This window comes from Alosa alosa, chromosome 18 (assembly GCF_017589495.1).
Source record: "Alosa alosa isolate M-15738 ecotype Scorff River chromosome 18, AALO_Geno_1.1, whole genome shotgun sequence".
Taxonomy (NCBI): domain Eukaryota; kingdom Metazoa; phylum Chordata; class Actinopteri; order Clupeiformes; family Clupeidae; genus Alosa; species Alosa alosa.
This window is the reverse complement of record NC_063206.1, coordinates 26998051-27013124: the sequence shown is the minus strand read 5'-3', so window position 1 is coordinate 27013124 and position 15074 is coordinate 26998051. Positions and strand designations below refer to the sequence as shown.

Below are 15074 nucleotides of genomic sequence, written 5' to 3'. Positions count from 1 at the left end.
CCACAGTTGAGAGCATTTTTCAAACATTTGAAATCTCCAGTAGGTATTGAACACACAAGGTTTTCAATGAAGACGGTGGTGAGAATTGATAGATCTTGAATGATTTAAGCATATCATATGTCACATCTGTAACATTTCAATTCTCTGATCAGAAGGAAGCATGAAAAAGGGGAAATAACTTTCAGTTTAAATCACCAGCAGTTTTATTTAGTGTCATTTTACTGGGTTAGTCATGAAAACAGTGACATGCATGCTTCACTGTGTAAAAAAAAATCAATTTTATTTCATTACAGTTCATTACTATTTTTATTTCTTTACAGTTAGACTGAGGTTGGACAAATAGAAGAATGATCAAGCAATTTATAGAGATATTACGTATTAATCCAATACAGACTTGGACATTCAAAATAATCCATGATTTAATGAATCATATTTGAAGCACACATCAAACTTCAGAGAAAAAAATATATTACAGGGATTGTTGAAAATTGACATTTTTGGGACCTTTTTCAAAAGCATATGTATATTTGCTGGGATAAAAGCACTTTTGTTATGAGAGTCAAGTTTGATATGATTCATCCTTACAAAACTAATGATACAAATCACACATACAGTAGTATTTAAGATAAATACTCCTTTAAGATATAATTCTAAGCCTTGCTATAATTCTGTCAGAACATGTAAACTCTTCTTTATAAATAATTTCCTGCCACAAATAAAGAAATGTGACTGTTATGTGCACATCACTTCAAAAACCACAACCATGCACGTATGTCAGTTCATCTTCAATGCCCACAGGTTATGTATCTGTTATCAGAACACAGTGATTCCTCCTATGTCTCAAGAATGCCTGCTGTAGTGGTTAGAGAAGTTGGCTCATGTCCATATCACAGTGTTAACTGACCTCAAAGTAAGCGAGAATAGGGAATCCGCCTTATCATCAGAAACTTGACCTGAAAAGTAGTCTATAATCTATAATCTATAATAATCTGCCTACATTTGGTTTTGTTGATGCACCTTTCCCAATCCCTTCCCCAAAACTTTACATACGTTAACATCCCAACATTGTATTCTAGCAAGATCACAGTAAAAACAACAACAAACTAACAAACAAAATGTATCGGCTAACTGTGACATAACAAAAAGAACCCTCTGTTTCCCAGACACAATGAAGAACAAAATGATGAGTCATTGCAAATGAAAATAAGACAATAAGTAGACTTCAAGTGGCCTTTCACAGACCTGGGCTGCTTTGTGAAATACAGGAGTTGCATTCAGAGTTGAATGTCAACATGCAGTGCAGATGCAGTTTAAATAAAGTGACCAAGCTCTTCTGCAGATAGATGTTTAGCTGTTAGGCAGAAAGAGAGTACATGAGAGAGAGAGAGAGGAAGTGAAGACCAAACGAGGAAGTGCCTTGCTGAGTGAGGCAGAATATTCTAGTAAAAAAACACAGTACAGTGCCATAGCAGGCAGTTCCACAATGTAAGTAACTGAACAATAAAACATCCTGTTTTTCAGTCATTCATATACATATATTTATAAACATATCAACCACCAATTCGTAAATAAATGTAGCTATTTTTAATAGCTTGAAATAAACAATTTGAAACAAACAAAATGTTTCATGAATGGCTTAAATTTACGAGGCACATCTACAAGGAACCCTCAATACAGTCCCAGTTTGTCTGTTCAGAAATAAAAACGTACAATTCCAGTACACATTTTGCATGCACACGGTGTTGCATAAGGGGGAAGGGATCGGGATGTACTAAAAATTGCAACTAAAAGCTCATTCTCTTTTTCAGTGAAGATCTTCATTGAGGGCCTCTTTTAGTCTGTGACAGCTTAAAGTATGGAAAACCGGCCCTAGAAGAAATATTATCACCAGTTCAGAATCAGGCCCACCCACTCAGGGTGTAAAGTATGAGTAAGCCAATAGGAAAACCAGACATAGCCTTTACTGCAGGCCTAATTTCCAGTTTTCCGTTTCCGCAGAGTGTAACACCATTCTCATTTTAAATCTTACAAATGACAAGAATAACTGACTAAGTCTGAGAATGAGGCCAGCTAAGTTCATGTGCCCATATTGGATTAAGGAATGCTTGCATCATTTAATACACCGCATCAGTCTTCAGAGATGAGAACAAAAAGTTGTTAAAAAACATTTGGAATTCAAACAACACAAATACACACCAAGGGTCATCAGAGACAAATCATTACCTTTTTGGCTAAGAGCATTGCAAACTCTTTTTCAATGGTGCAAAGCCCCAAAGCCTCAAGTGAAATTATTAAATGTCACATCTGTGTCAGATTTATGAAAAACACAAATTAATTAAATGTGCCACCCATTCCTTAGTTTATTTGGTATGAGAGGAAATGCCACTGAAACATGTATGCAGCTTCAAGGGCTTGAGTGAGCAGATTACACAAACCTTTTTATTTACCATAGAATACACAACACAGATAAAGTTACATTTAATTGTTATGAGGCAGAGTATGTTTAATGTCAGGTATAATACCATTGCGTTAAAGTTGTTAAAGCAGTAAATTGAATGAAATTACAAATGAAACTCATAGCTTTGAGTGATGTGAAACGTTCCCCTAATTCTTATTCCTGTACATTTCAATTCTAATTTAACTCAGTTGATTGCAGTGTTGCATTTTAATCTAATGAGTTAACTTCATGGGGGAGATGGGGTTATATTTATATTAATGATACTTCCACATTACTGATTCTTTGTGTAACTTTAAGCCACTGAGAAGTCATGGTAGCAATGAACCTCAGCTTAGGTAACCTCTGTTCTTATTTCTACTCTGGATACTTACAGCTTAAGTTATAACCTATAGCTTAAGTGTGCAACACTGGTGCAACAACAACACATAAAAAAAAAACACTATTTTACTGTAAGGTAACAATGTGGCTGTTGTGTGGTTATGTGAAAACCCTGTCAAATTCAGTGATCAGGAGTTGGGTGAGACAATTAAGTAAATCAATTCAACACAGGTCAAACACAGCCTTTTCCACACATTAACCAAAAACCATATCAATATTACAGATCTCAGAACTTCTACAGGTTGTGGCTGTCAACATAATGAACTCTCTTACTTCAATGTGCGTATCAGCCACTAGGTGGCACAGCAGAGCACATGTAAGTGGGCAGAGATTTAATAGCTTGTGGTGTCTTTTGGTCACATGGTGTGGTTAAGTAGGAAAAACATCCTGGGTGAAAGTGGTCAGCAGTTAAAAATGGCTAATTAAGAGCACCAGAAAGGCATAGGTGTGACTACAAAAGATCAATCCAAAAGATGATAGACGAGTCAGGCACCGAGACATGTAGGGTTAGCTCAAATGCAATGGTTTGAACATCTACAAAAAAGCAAAGGAAATCAAACTGTCTTGTATATAGTCTAAAGTCTGCTGCAGATGTCTTCAAAATTTGAACAACTCTACTCCCAGACACCAAGAAGAAATAGAACAGTGATGAAACCCTGACAATAAAAGGTAGGATAAGTTTGAATTGCTGCCCCGTCAACTCATCAGTGTAGCCAGTGATGCACAAGAAATAAAAACACAATTTGCCTGCTGAAAATTCTTTCTCCCCATCATTCTCACTTTGAGTAAATAATAATAACAACACAAATGTGTGGGCGGGGGAAAATTACAGGGGGAGGAAAATATAATGTGCTAATTCCATAAATAAAAAAAAATATATATATTTATCAGACTTCATAAAAAATGCACTAAAAAAGGAGATATTGAAAATCACAGGACGGCAGCACGCCCACATCACCTTTGATACTTTAATCATGACAGAGCACAAGTAAAAAAAAATACAAGCATCCCTGTGAAGATGAAGGCCTTTCCTCCCACACCACTGTGCCGAGCAGCACATATTATTCAACTTAAAAAGGGTACAGCATGGAAAGATCCTCACTGTGAGGGGCCGATGTCTCTACAGTCATGTCAGTACAACCTGATTTTTCCCATGTGAAAATCTTAATGACCGACAAAATAACAATGACTAAAGAAAGCATAATATAGGGAACTAGTCATTAAAGAGCCAAACAATCAAACAACCAATAAATAAAGACGTGATAAGAATTCCAGGTTTAAGACAAAATGCATGATAAAATAGTCTACAGTAGTGTAATGTGGAAGTCATGTTCAACCAGTTTCTGTTTTAAATGTTATAAATATTTTTTTTTTTAAACAAAACCTATGACAATGAAACAATAAATTCAAGTACATCAAAAAAAAAAAAAACACAAAAACAACACAGACACACAAACAATAAGAGAACTATAAATATCCTGAAATATGTTTACATTTTGGTGGCACAAACAATGTTGGCAAATTCTGCCTTTGGAAAAAAGAAAAGGAACTTAAAAGATCAAAATATACATATAGCACCAATGTAGTCTGATGTATGTACAGAGTGAAGGGAACCAAAGCGACCTGTTCCCTTGTAAACAATAAAAGTGATTTTTTTTGCCTCAAAAGAGGGGCACACAAACACCTGCAACAGCATCTGCCACACTGAGGGTGACAATTAACAACTCTTAGGGCCCGAGTTCGGCGGCAATATAGGTAGCGGGAAGCTACATCAAGGTGGGGACTCTGAATTAACTTCGATTAACTTCAGCCTGATATCTGACTCAGCCCACTTAGTGCATCTGACTTTGCTCTGGCCACAGTGCACATGCAGTGTAGGCAAAATACGCTGTCAAACTCACACCCTTAAAGTTATTTACACTCTGCAGGTCTGATACCGTAAATGTATCTCTCTCTCTCTCTACACACACAACCGTCTAATAAATTCTAACCACCTGAGTTTATGACCACTGTCAGAAGATTGCAACAAAAATGAGTAAAAACAAGAAGTACAAGCATTGAAAAGAAATAAAGAATCCTTGACAGAAATGTAACAAAGATAAGAGTGGGGATATGCAGAAGAGAAGTCTTACAATCTTGAGCTGCAGTGAATGATACACCGCTGGTTTCCTTAAACCTCATATCTGACAACCTGACCTCCCATCCAGCAGGCCCCTTTATCCCCATGACACTACCTGGCCTTCTTGTCCTTGACCTCTGCCCTCATCTCCCACATCTCTTACAGGGAGGCTACACCGGGCATTTAATTGAAGCGTTCCGTTTGCACAGCGACTGCTGCAACAAATAGCTTCCACTATAACGAACTGGCTACACCAGACGTGATAGAGGCGCGTAGGTTAGTACAAATTAGACCAGTCCTCTAAAACGATTTTTCTGTGCCTGGTGGTGTAGCTTGGGCCTTAGGTGTGCCTTACGGTGGTCACAACTGCACGATTCCAACACCATTCTTACTCTGTTTCTAAATCAATAAAATATCTCCGTTCAGTGCCGTCTCTGTCTAAAGATTGATATTTGAAATGTTTAAGCATTTAAAACTTAAAGTGTCTCCCCTCTATTGCTTCATTCATTGTGATCAACCAACAGACATGTCATAGGCTCAATTCCTGGGCAATGACTCAAACAACTGTAGACCTGCTCCATAGTTCTCAGGAGCTTCACTTTGGTTTGTGTATGATCCAGGACCAAGGTCTATCTCCATCAGAGACAAGCTATCCTAGAAACTTCCAGACCACACTGAAAATAGATATGTACATAATCTTTTCAAATAACGTTCATGTCAAAAGTGGAGATGGACTTCTTCGCTTCTTCCATGACAGGACCTTCATCTCATGATACTTTAAAATATAATAACAAAGTGTAGTCTAACTGAATGAAGCTGCTCCTGTTTGCATGTCATGGTCTTGGCGTGAATACATGAATTCATGTGGAATGCATTGGGTCACAGAATGGGAAGACAAGAGTGGTACATCATCAAGAGCGCACCTCAACATAAAAAAAACTGATGAACATTAAAAAAAAAAGTAACAAATAAACAAAAACAACCCAACAGGATACAGTGTCCATGAAACATTTCAGAAATGTGTGAAATGGATTTGTGTTTGATTTGGCAAACTTATTTTTCATTTCAGTCTGCTGTTCTATGCTATTTGGCTAATTCCAAACCCCATGCAAAGAAAATAAGATGCATACTAAGGAGGTTTTCTTTTCCAAGATGGCACATCAGAGACTTTGCCAAGAGCCAGCCCTAGGGCCGTACTGCATACACAGCACAGACTAAGAGGCAGAAGCAGAGGCAGGCCAGAGGTTCAGAGACTTGCGTGCCAGAACGTAAAAAAGGGCTACCGTGGTTCCGCTTGACTCACGCTCAGTGCGCCAGCTGATTTTTACTCATTTAGTTAAGCACCCCTGACTCCCCCACCCCCTCAGTTCAAGCGCTGCTCTCCCCACCAAGAAAAACTAAATCAACTCCCACCCCCACTCCCCCCTCCAAGAAAATTGGAGTCAAGAAAATGTCTTGTCAAAAAAATCCTGGGACAGATCGGACTGCTGCCCTGTGAGATTCTGGAGGGGGGCCGATCTCTGGTGGTGGTGAGAGAGAGCGGGCTAGCCGTGCCGTCGGGAGTGGGCCGCTTGGCAGTCGCTGGGGTCACATCTGCCAGCTGGGCCCTCCTCTCCCCGGGGACCCGGTGGCCCCTGGCGGCCCTCTCCTGGAACACCTACGGAGATGAGTAGGAGCAACAGAGAATAAGTGTGTGGGCATCGCACAGTAAAATGCAATGGCAGCTCGACGACTCCTACACAAAACATCAAGCAATGGAAGCACAACTCTAATGCAAGTGCATCATCAGATCCATGGAGACTTGTGTACAAGCGTTGTGGAAGTTCAAGGTTGTCAGTCTTATAAATAACAAATGCAAACAAAGGACTTCAGGTATACTGGCATGAATACATTCTCTTTCTCTATCGCTCTCTCTCTCTCTCTCTCTCTCTCTCGCTCTCTCTCTCTCTCTCACACACACACACAAACAAACAAACACACACACACACACACACACACACACACAAAAACCTCTCACACAGAGCAGAAAGTGGGGGAATTTTCTAAGAATAATATGGGTAAGGAGGTGAGAATTCACTAGCCCTGGGCAGGTGCTGCTTATTTGCAGATGTCGCCCGCTGTGATAGACCCCTTATGAGTCACACCAGAAGGAACCCTTCAAAACAGTCACCGGCAATAGATGGTGGAAAAGAATATTTTCTTCCTCTCCCCGTGGACACAATTGTATGATTGCAATCTACAAAAGTTTGCCTGTGCCATACATCTTTATAGAAGAAAAGAAAAAAAACATCCTCATCAAACGGTTCTATGCTCATTAGTTTAGTTATGAATCATTATGCGTTTGAGCTATCTAACAAAACACACGCGCAAACATGAATCACCTCTCATATCTGTTCTGCTCTGATTAAGAGTGTATCATATAAAAAACAATCCTTTCAAAGCCTTTGCAGATCCTTCACAGGTAGGACCAAAAAGTTATTTTGCTGAACACAAAAGTTTGGGAACACTAGAGTAAAGGCAAGACATTGTAGATATAATGACACAAAATGAAGAAAATTGCATGACAAATAAAAAAGGAACAAGATGCCTTTGACACTCTCTATTTACCCTCTGGGCCTTCCTGAAGTATATAGTTACAGATTTGAACACTCAGATAGTAACTACTGGCAGTGCCTGAACTCAATTCCTTTTGCCTGAACAAGAACTCATTTCACTGTCACTATGATAGATTAGTGGACATTAGTATGAGATGTGGCCAAATTTGAGTTTGCATCTGCAGTGGTGGGGGAGAATGACAACTGTCTGGTGATTAAAGGTTCATAACACCATTGACTAAGCTAGAGAGCATTTTAATACAATCATTAACTCAAGGATTCATCATTTCAGAATCCTATAATACTGTCAACATGGTGCCTTACAAAGACTGTTCTTAGATAAAAATAGAAGTGGTCTACACATTACAGGTGGATACCAAATGTGCTTTATTGGGGTGTACTGCTGTCACTTATTACTTTTAGTGCATGGACTTGGACTAACCTTTCACATCGATATGCAGTGTTTTTCCATCCGAGCACCTCAAATATACAGCTATTTGTAACCATTCCCATGTGTGTGGTGACCCCAGAAAGCACTTTGTACATGGGAAATTCTTACCTTGTGGCCCAATCGGTCCTGGAGATCCATGGAGACCCAAACCCATCTGACCTCGTTCACCTTTCTGACCCCGGTAACCTGCAAACAGGACCGAACCCCATTAGGCATCAAATCTTCACAAACAACGAGACATGTTGAACAGGACACGTTGTTGATCATGTTAATGTGAGGGCATATGACGTACACATGACTAATCACCAAGTGCTAGGAGAACGTGGGAGTATTAATACAATAATAAATTGCCCACTGAATAAAACATCAAAAAGAGACTTTAGGTGAAAAAAATTTACAGCCTCGTTAAAGATGCTGTCAAAACAACAGGCTTCAAACGCAGCCACCCGGGACCGTCTTAGATATAGGCCAGGAGTGCATCAGGGAGTTCAGTGACCTGCCTGTCAAAGTGACAGGTAGGATACTTTAATAACAAAAGCAGAATAGAAGCACTCTTGATCCACTTGGTCAGGGTTAGGTAGCGTCGGAAATATACTGATGCAATTGACGTAGCACAAAACAAGCAAATGGATATCGTTCTCATTTGTTTTAATGAGTACGTGAGGTAATTGGCTGATAGAGGAGATAACCTGGGCAGATTTTGTGTTTAGCCGAGAAAGATGTTCTGTCGACACTGAGCCATTTCTAAAAGCACATTCATGGCAGCGTCAGCATCACATCTTTCCTGGGCTCCACATGATAACTCACAGACGGCCAAACTAATTGCTAACATTTCTACATTACTCTACAGACTGTATTTGTCTTCACCTTCAGTGACATTGCAGTGATGCTTAGAGCCGTTAGGGTTGTTGTTATTTGTTTGTTGTTAAAGCAAAAAACAGGCTAACTGTATGTGTACACCAAGCAGACAGCAGGTGGTGGCATGACAACACACTTGCATGGAACAGCAGCACACACACACACACACCACACACACACCACACACTCACACACACACACACACACACACACACACACACAGTATCACACTGTGGAGCACACGCTTAGGCACAACAAAAACTGGGGTTATCTAGTCGTTAAGTGAGTATGTGAGTAGTCTATCATCATTCTCTCTCTCTCTCTCTCTGTCTCTCTCGCTTTCTCTCTCCCATTCCTGCTTTCAAGTCTTTCCTCTTCTTCTCACTCGTTGTGCATTCCAGTCAGCCCATGCATGGAGAGAAGAGAGAGGGGTCAAGCACAGAGGCGCTCTTCTGTTAATAAAGACAGACGAGGAGAGGGAAAAGAGGCTATGGACCGTCTGAGCGCGCCGCCATGTTTTTCCGCTCTTCCACCTGATACCCTCTCACCACAAGTGTTCAGGGGAGGGAGGTAAAACGTTTTTTTCCGTGCCGCTCCGCAAATCAAGGCAGGGAACGGCTCGGGGAGGCTACAGAGAGCCCCCTGAGGCAAGTCTCAGCGTCTGCGGGAGGGAAGGAGGGAGAGAGCCTACGGAAGACTTTTTAAAGAGATATTTTTTTTTAACGAGCGGAGCTGCATTGGCCACACGGCAGCTCGACTGATGCAGGCCATAACAGCAACGCAAGACGTTGGACCATAAAAACACAAAACAGAATAAAACAGAAACAGAACAAAACAAACAAATAAAAAAAAGAAAACATCAGCCTCCTCTCAGTCTCAGCACACTACGTGGGGCATTCAGGGCTTCAGCATTCCTTGACCACGGTCGGACACTGTACCTGCGGCAAACCTCGGGACTTCCGACTGCGTCGCTGCCCAGATAAACCACACAGTGCTGCACTGCACCGCGCGTCTCCCTTCACCTGTGTGATACTACTGTGCAACACCCCGGCTGGTAGCAAGGGGGCGCTGCAATACAAGACTTTAAAAACCCAGGCCTGGGATGCGGGGGGTAAAGGAAGCACCACATCACAGCTTCAGGGTGTCTGAATGGTGTGAGATTTATGCATCATGGGGCTTACTGTGACTCAGCTGCTCAACAAAAGGCCATGATTAATTCCTATAGGAATTCACAGGGGTGAATTATCAGATCGTTCTGAGACAACACACTTTCTGTTTTGGCGCATACACTTGAGGACTCTCTGACTACAGAGGAGGAGAAACAGCTCATACCCAAATGCCAATAAAATGTCCTCATTCCTAAGATCTGAGTTATGGAACATTGGCTCTCACTACATTTCAAGCACCATAGTATTCAAGGTCTGAGGTAGATACTTAGTCATGCAGGAGCTTGATCTGTGACAGCATTTATATCAATTTAACACAATACTTCATTACAAATGACAACTTGATGAATGCCGAATAAACAGACAATTCAAGAAAAGGCCAAGTTGAAATATCCGACTTTCATTTGTAAATTGATACAAATTAAACAAATCAACAACTCACAACTCATGCCAATCATATTACAAACATCTATTTGCTCTGCAAACAACTTATCAAAATATTGTACATGTCCATGTAAAATTCATATTATTTCCTAAATATATCAACAGCCTGTTATATTGATTTGTCAAAACACTGTGCAATTAAAATAAATATTAGCTTTAAGGCTAGTGTGATTAGAGGTTCCTTTTTTGAAACAAGGAAAACATTGTTGCACAACACAAAAACACCAACAAAAGCAATAGTAACATAAGCATGAGAAGGCAGCACGTGTAATCGACAAAAGGGGATAATAGCAGTAAGATAGGAGAGCATTACTGGCGGAACAGATTTAAGCACGCAACAAACAACAAACACAGAATGATGATATAAAGCAACATCTGGCATTGAGATTACCATGAGAAGTGAATGTAAAATAATTAGCCTGTAGTTAGCTTTTGTTTGGAAACAAATGCCATCCAATATAAGTGTGTTCTGTTTCCGGGGGGCAACAGTGTCAGTGGCTGGGGCAACAGGGTTTGCAAGCCAAACTCAGACTCGGGGGGACTGTCATTTACTGCCAGAGGACTGACCTCCCATTAAAAAAAGTAGTAATTTTTGCAATGGAGTGTGGGAAGGGGGAGGGGGTGGTGGATATTTTTCTCCATAAACTATTCATTTTGGCATGTTTCAAAAAGAGCCAAATTGGCTATTCCAGCGGCAGCGCTGTCTCCAGTGGAGGATGACGGGAAATAATGAGGAAATATTACCCCAAACTCTGTCAGTGCCACTGCTGAGCGCTGTGCAGGAAGTCAACATCACGCAAATTAAAAAAAAAGAAATGGAGGTTCTGATATGCCAGCAGAGCCAAAATGGATTTTTTTTCTTTTCTCCCCCTTTTTAGTTTCACCGCAGGTTTGCATGTTAAGCCACACTTGAGCTTGTATCAACAACAACAACAAACATTCTCATAGGCATATTTGCCACAAAAAAACCTAAACAGGGTTAAAATATTAGCAATTACATAAATAAATAAAAATAGAAAAACAATTACAAGTTGGCAATCCAAGTTACATAAACAGCAAGCATAACATACATTCAAATGGCACATGGCAGTTCAGAGCATTGGTTTCTTTTCATGAACTTTGGAAGTAGTGAACACTTCTTACAATCTTCTATGCAATCACAATGAGGTAGATACTCAGAAAAACTCAGACAAGTGTGCCTTTTTTACACAACACAGCACATGTTCAGAAGTTACGGCTGTCTTCCGGGTTTGGTGAGCAGTTGTTTTCAATGACAAGAGAGGAGAGCTCTAATTCCACTCTGGGAACCAATGGTGGCCAAGCCCTGCTTGATACTGATGGAAGCGCCAAATCAGAGTGATGCATCATTATTGATGAGGCAGCCTGTGTGAGTAGTCAGACACTTGCTCGGGCTCTGATAAATGATCACCTCCTACGTTTTTCTCTTTTCTCTCTTTCTCTCTTTCTGTGCTTTGCTTCTTGTGTTTTTCGCCCAGTTGCATCCCAGAGAGTGAGATATGGTGGGGCCTTCCTCCCTACCCCAAAGCCACCCCCCCCCCCCCACACCTCCAACTCTAGTCTGTCTGCACCGATATTATTTTCTCTTATTCTCAGCCAATTCTTCATTTGTCTTCATATGTCCCCGTGTGTCGCTGCGCACCAAACGCCGCGCCATTTTCTCCGCCTCGCGCGCCCTCCGATTGCGTTGATAAATGTGGCCAGCGGGGAGGAGAGAAATACCCATGAATCCTTACAGCAACATTTCAATCGACTCGCATTTCTGCCCCTCCGACAGCCCCCTCTGACTTGCCTCAGAAAAGAGTTCTCATTCCGCCTTGTTTGCACTCACTCCCTCGTTCTCTCTCTCCTTCTTGCTTTCTCCTCCTCCTTCTCTGTCGTTCTCTTTTCTTCCCCCCTTACACCTTCATTCTTTTCTTTCCCAGGCACACAATACGCGTCCCCGGAGTCGCTACTGTTTGAACTCGTTCCTTTCCTCTCCTTGCTGTTCATTTCCCGTGCCAGAGTTGGGGCCACTGGTGGGTGCTCTTGGAGAGCAGCTCATATTTCAAAACTTACTTCGCCCTGAGCAGAGTGACCCTCTCTTTTTCTACTGGTCAGTCCTAACTCACAACTTTGGAGAGGAGAATAAACTGAAATAAATCTAAAAGGCCAAAAATGGTGCCCCCGCACACACACACACACACACACACACACACACACACACACACACACACACACACACACACACACACACACACACACACATATGCGCACGCATACACACAGACACACTCTAACACACACAATTCCTTTTTGCTTTAACATCGCACTCCAGAGATTATTTGAGGGCGGTTGGGAGGGGGGGTTGGGAAAAAAGCAAAACCACATCATGGGGGTTAATCTTTCAGAAAGCAAGAAATAAGTCCCTCCATTACTTTTTTTTGCCCAGAGTTTATCTAGCAGCCGTTGGCGTCAGCCGTTAAGAGAGCAACTCTTCAGAGAGAGGGGTGGGGTTGGGGAGGGATGGATGGGGGTGTTGAGGTGGTTACTGAAAGAGAGTCAGTGCCGAGCTGTCTGGGCATTTTAGTCTGTTATTTCCCCAGCCTGTGGTGGGTCCTTACCCTGAGGGCCTGGGGGCCCAGGCTGGCCTGGCGGCCCCGGGGAGCCGTCGTTGCCTGGGGGGCCTGGAGGCCCCTGCCGCACCTGCGCAGCCAAAATGGCCGCCGGTGTCTTCTGCAGCTGTGCATAGCTTGCCAGCCTCTCTGTGGATGGAACGGGGGGGGAATTAGAGGAATTATTCACCAACAGCTATGTGTTACAGAGAGAGAGAGAGAGAGAGAGAGAGAGAGAGAGAGAGAGAGAGAGAGAGAGAGAGAACATTTTTTAAAAGTAATGATGTCAAATGGATAAAGCACTCATTATCTATTTTATCTAAGTTACTACTCTAATTTGCAATCATGCGCATTTGAACGCAGTTCTGATGGAGGACCTGTGCCACTCATGCTTCTAATCCTCCTCTTCCTGTCCGACAGGAAGGTCGGGGTCTCATTAGCCATTACACCTACAGTGACAAATTCATCACACAACAACAACAAAGAGTGGCTTAGCAACTAGGCTAGGTGCTCACTGGAATTTCAGACCAATAAACCACAGAAAATGTACCTTCGACAATCCTCACTACTTCATTTTGAATATATCTTCTAACTTCCTCCATGGATGCAGGATCACCCTGTGAGGGAAGGAGGGAAGGAGGGAAGGAGAGGTGGGGAGAGGAAGAGGAGGGGAGAGGAAGAGGAGGGGAGAGGAAAGAACAAAACATAAGCAAAACATGTTTAGCAGATTAAGAAAATACAATTACGAAGGCCACAGTCATCCATGTTTTATTCATGCCCGAGATGGCCGTGTCTGGAGATAAAAGGATGAATTGTACGTAACGGAATAATAATCGACTTGCCACATGCCATCTATCGCTACCGATTGCTATGCCGCTGTTTGTGGGGAGCCTGTGTGGCAGAAAACACTGACACTGACAAACAATTGCTCCGCTAAAAATCCCTTTTCACAGTTCTTTGCTGACTACTCAGTCTTATCCCCCCGTTGAGCCTTAGGGGTATGATGGGCTCCACGGTATTTATATATGCGTATAGCCGAGAGATTCAAATCTTTTCCATTTCTGAAAGGGGTTACTGGAATGTATGTGTATCAGTAATCGGGTCTTCAAAGGACTGTAATTCAACCCTGGCGCATGTAAAACAGACGCGGCTCTTGTCCGTGGGGGCTGTACGGAGAAACATCGCCGGAGCACGCGCAGATGTTATACAAGCACGTCCATCTAGCTGAGGGACGCACAACGTCGTGCCAGTGCTCATGTGGTATGACCATCTGACTCCACCGCCGGAGTAGAGAAGCACTGACTAGATTTATTTATCCTCGTATCAGTGTACCTGTGGAGTGTCCAGCTCTGAGGTGCTGAGACACGGCGTCTTGCTCCCACTTGGGTAACTGAGCCTAGCTGGGCTATGTCCACAGTGATGATTTATAGACGTGAGAGAGATGAGTACCGCCGGCCTGTGATGACACGCACAGGCCCAGGCAAACAGGAGAGCTGTGCACAGAGTTCAGTTCAGGATCTCAGCCCGCTCTGGGAGCGTGCTTAGTGGTTGCTGACTGTTACGTAACCCGAGAGAGAAAGAGAAAGAGAGAGAAAGAGAGAGAGAGAGAGAGAGAGAGAGAGAGAGAGAGAGAGAGAGAGAGAGAGAGAGAGAGAGAGTATGTGTGTGTATGTGTGTACATATGTCTTCACACGGAGGTGGATTTTCATCCTCTGCAGGGATTGTGGCTCACCCACCCACAGCCTCAACATGCACCCTCCACCACCCTCCTCCACACTATTCTCCACCACCACCCTGACACCACCACCACCACCTCCACCACCACCTCCTCCTCCTCCACCACCACCACCACCTCCTCCTCCTCCTCCTCCTCCTCCAGCACCAGTATCGGTACCGGGCTCCTCTCAGCTCCCCGGCGCCTGCAGGAGCAGCTTGATTGGGAGTGGGAGGCGTGTGCTGCACAGCAGAGATGCCACAGCAGGCTCCCACAGCCT

At 42.6% G+C, this 15074-nt stretch overlaps 1 protein-coding gene across 1 annotated transcript in view; it reads right to left on the bottom strand.

Annotated features, from left to right (window-relative positions):
• Positions 1–13201: 13201 nt before the first annotated feature.
• LOC125311284 (collagen alpha-1(XIX) chain-like) overlaps positions 13202–15074 on the bottom strand; it is a 34877-nt gene continuing 33004 nt past the window's right edge. The window contains exons 25-26 of the mRNA XM_048269181.1: positions 13631–13697; positions 13202–13230 (exon numbers count right to left, since the gene is read on the bottom strand). Of these exons, the coding sequence (XP_048125138.1) occupies positions 13693–13697 (5 nt within the window). The 3' untranslated portion in view covers positions 13202–13230; positions 13631–13692. The remainder of the gene's footprint in view (positions 13231–13630; positions 13698–15074) is intronic.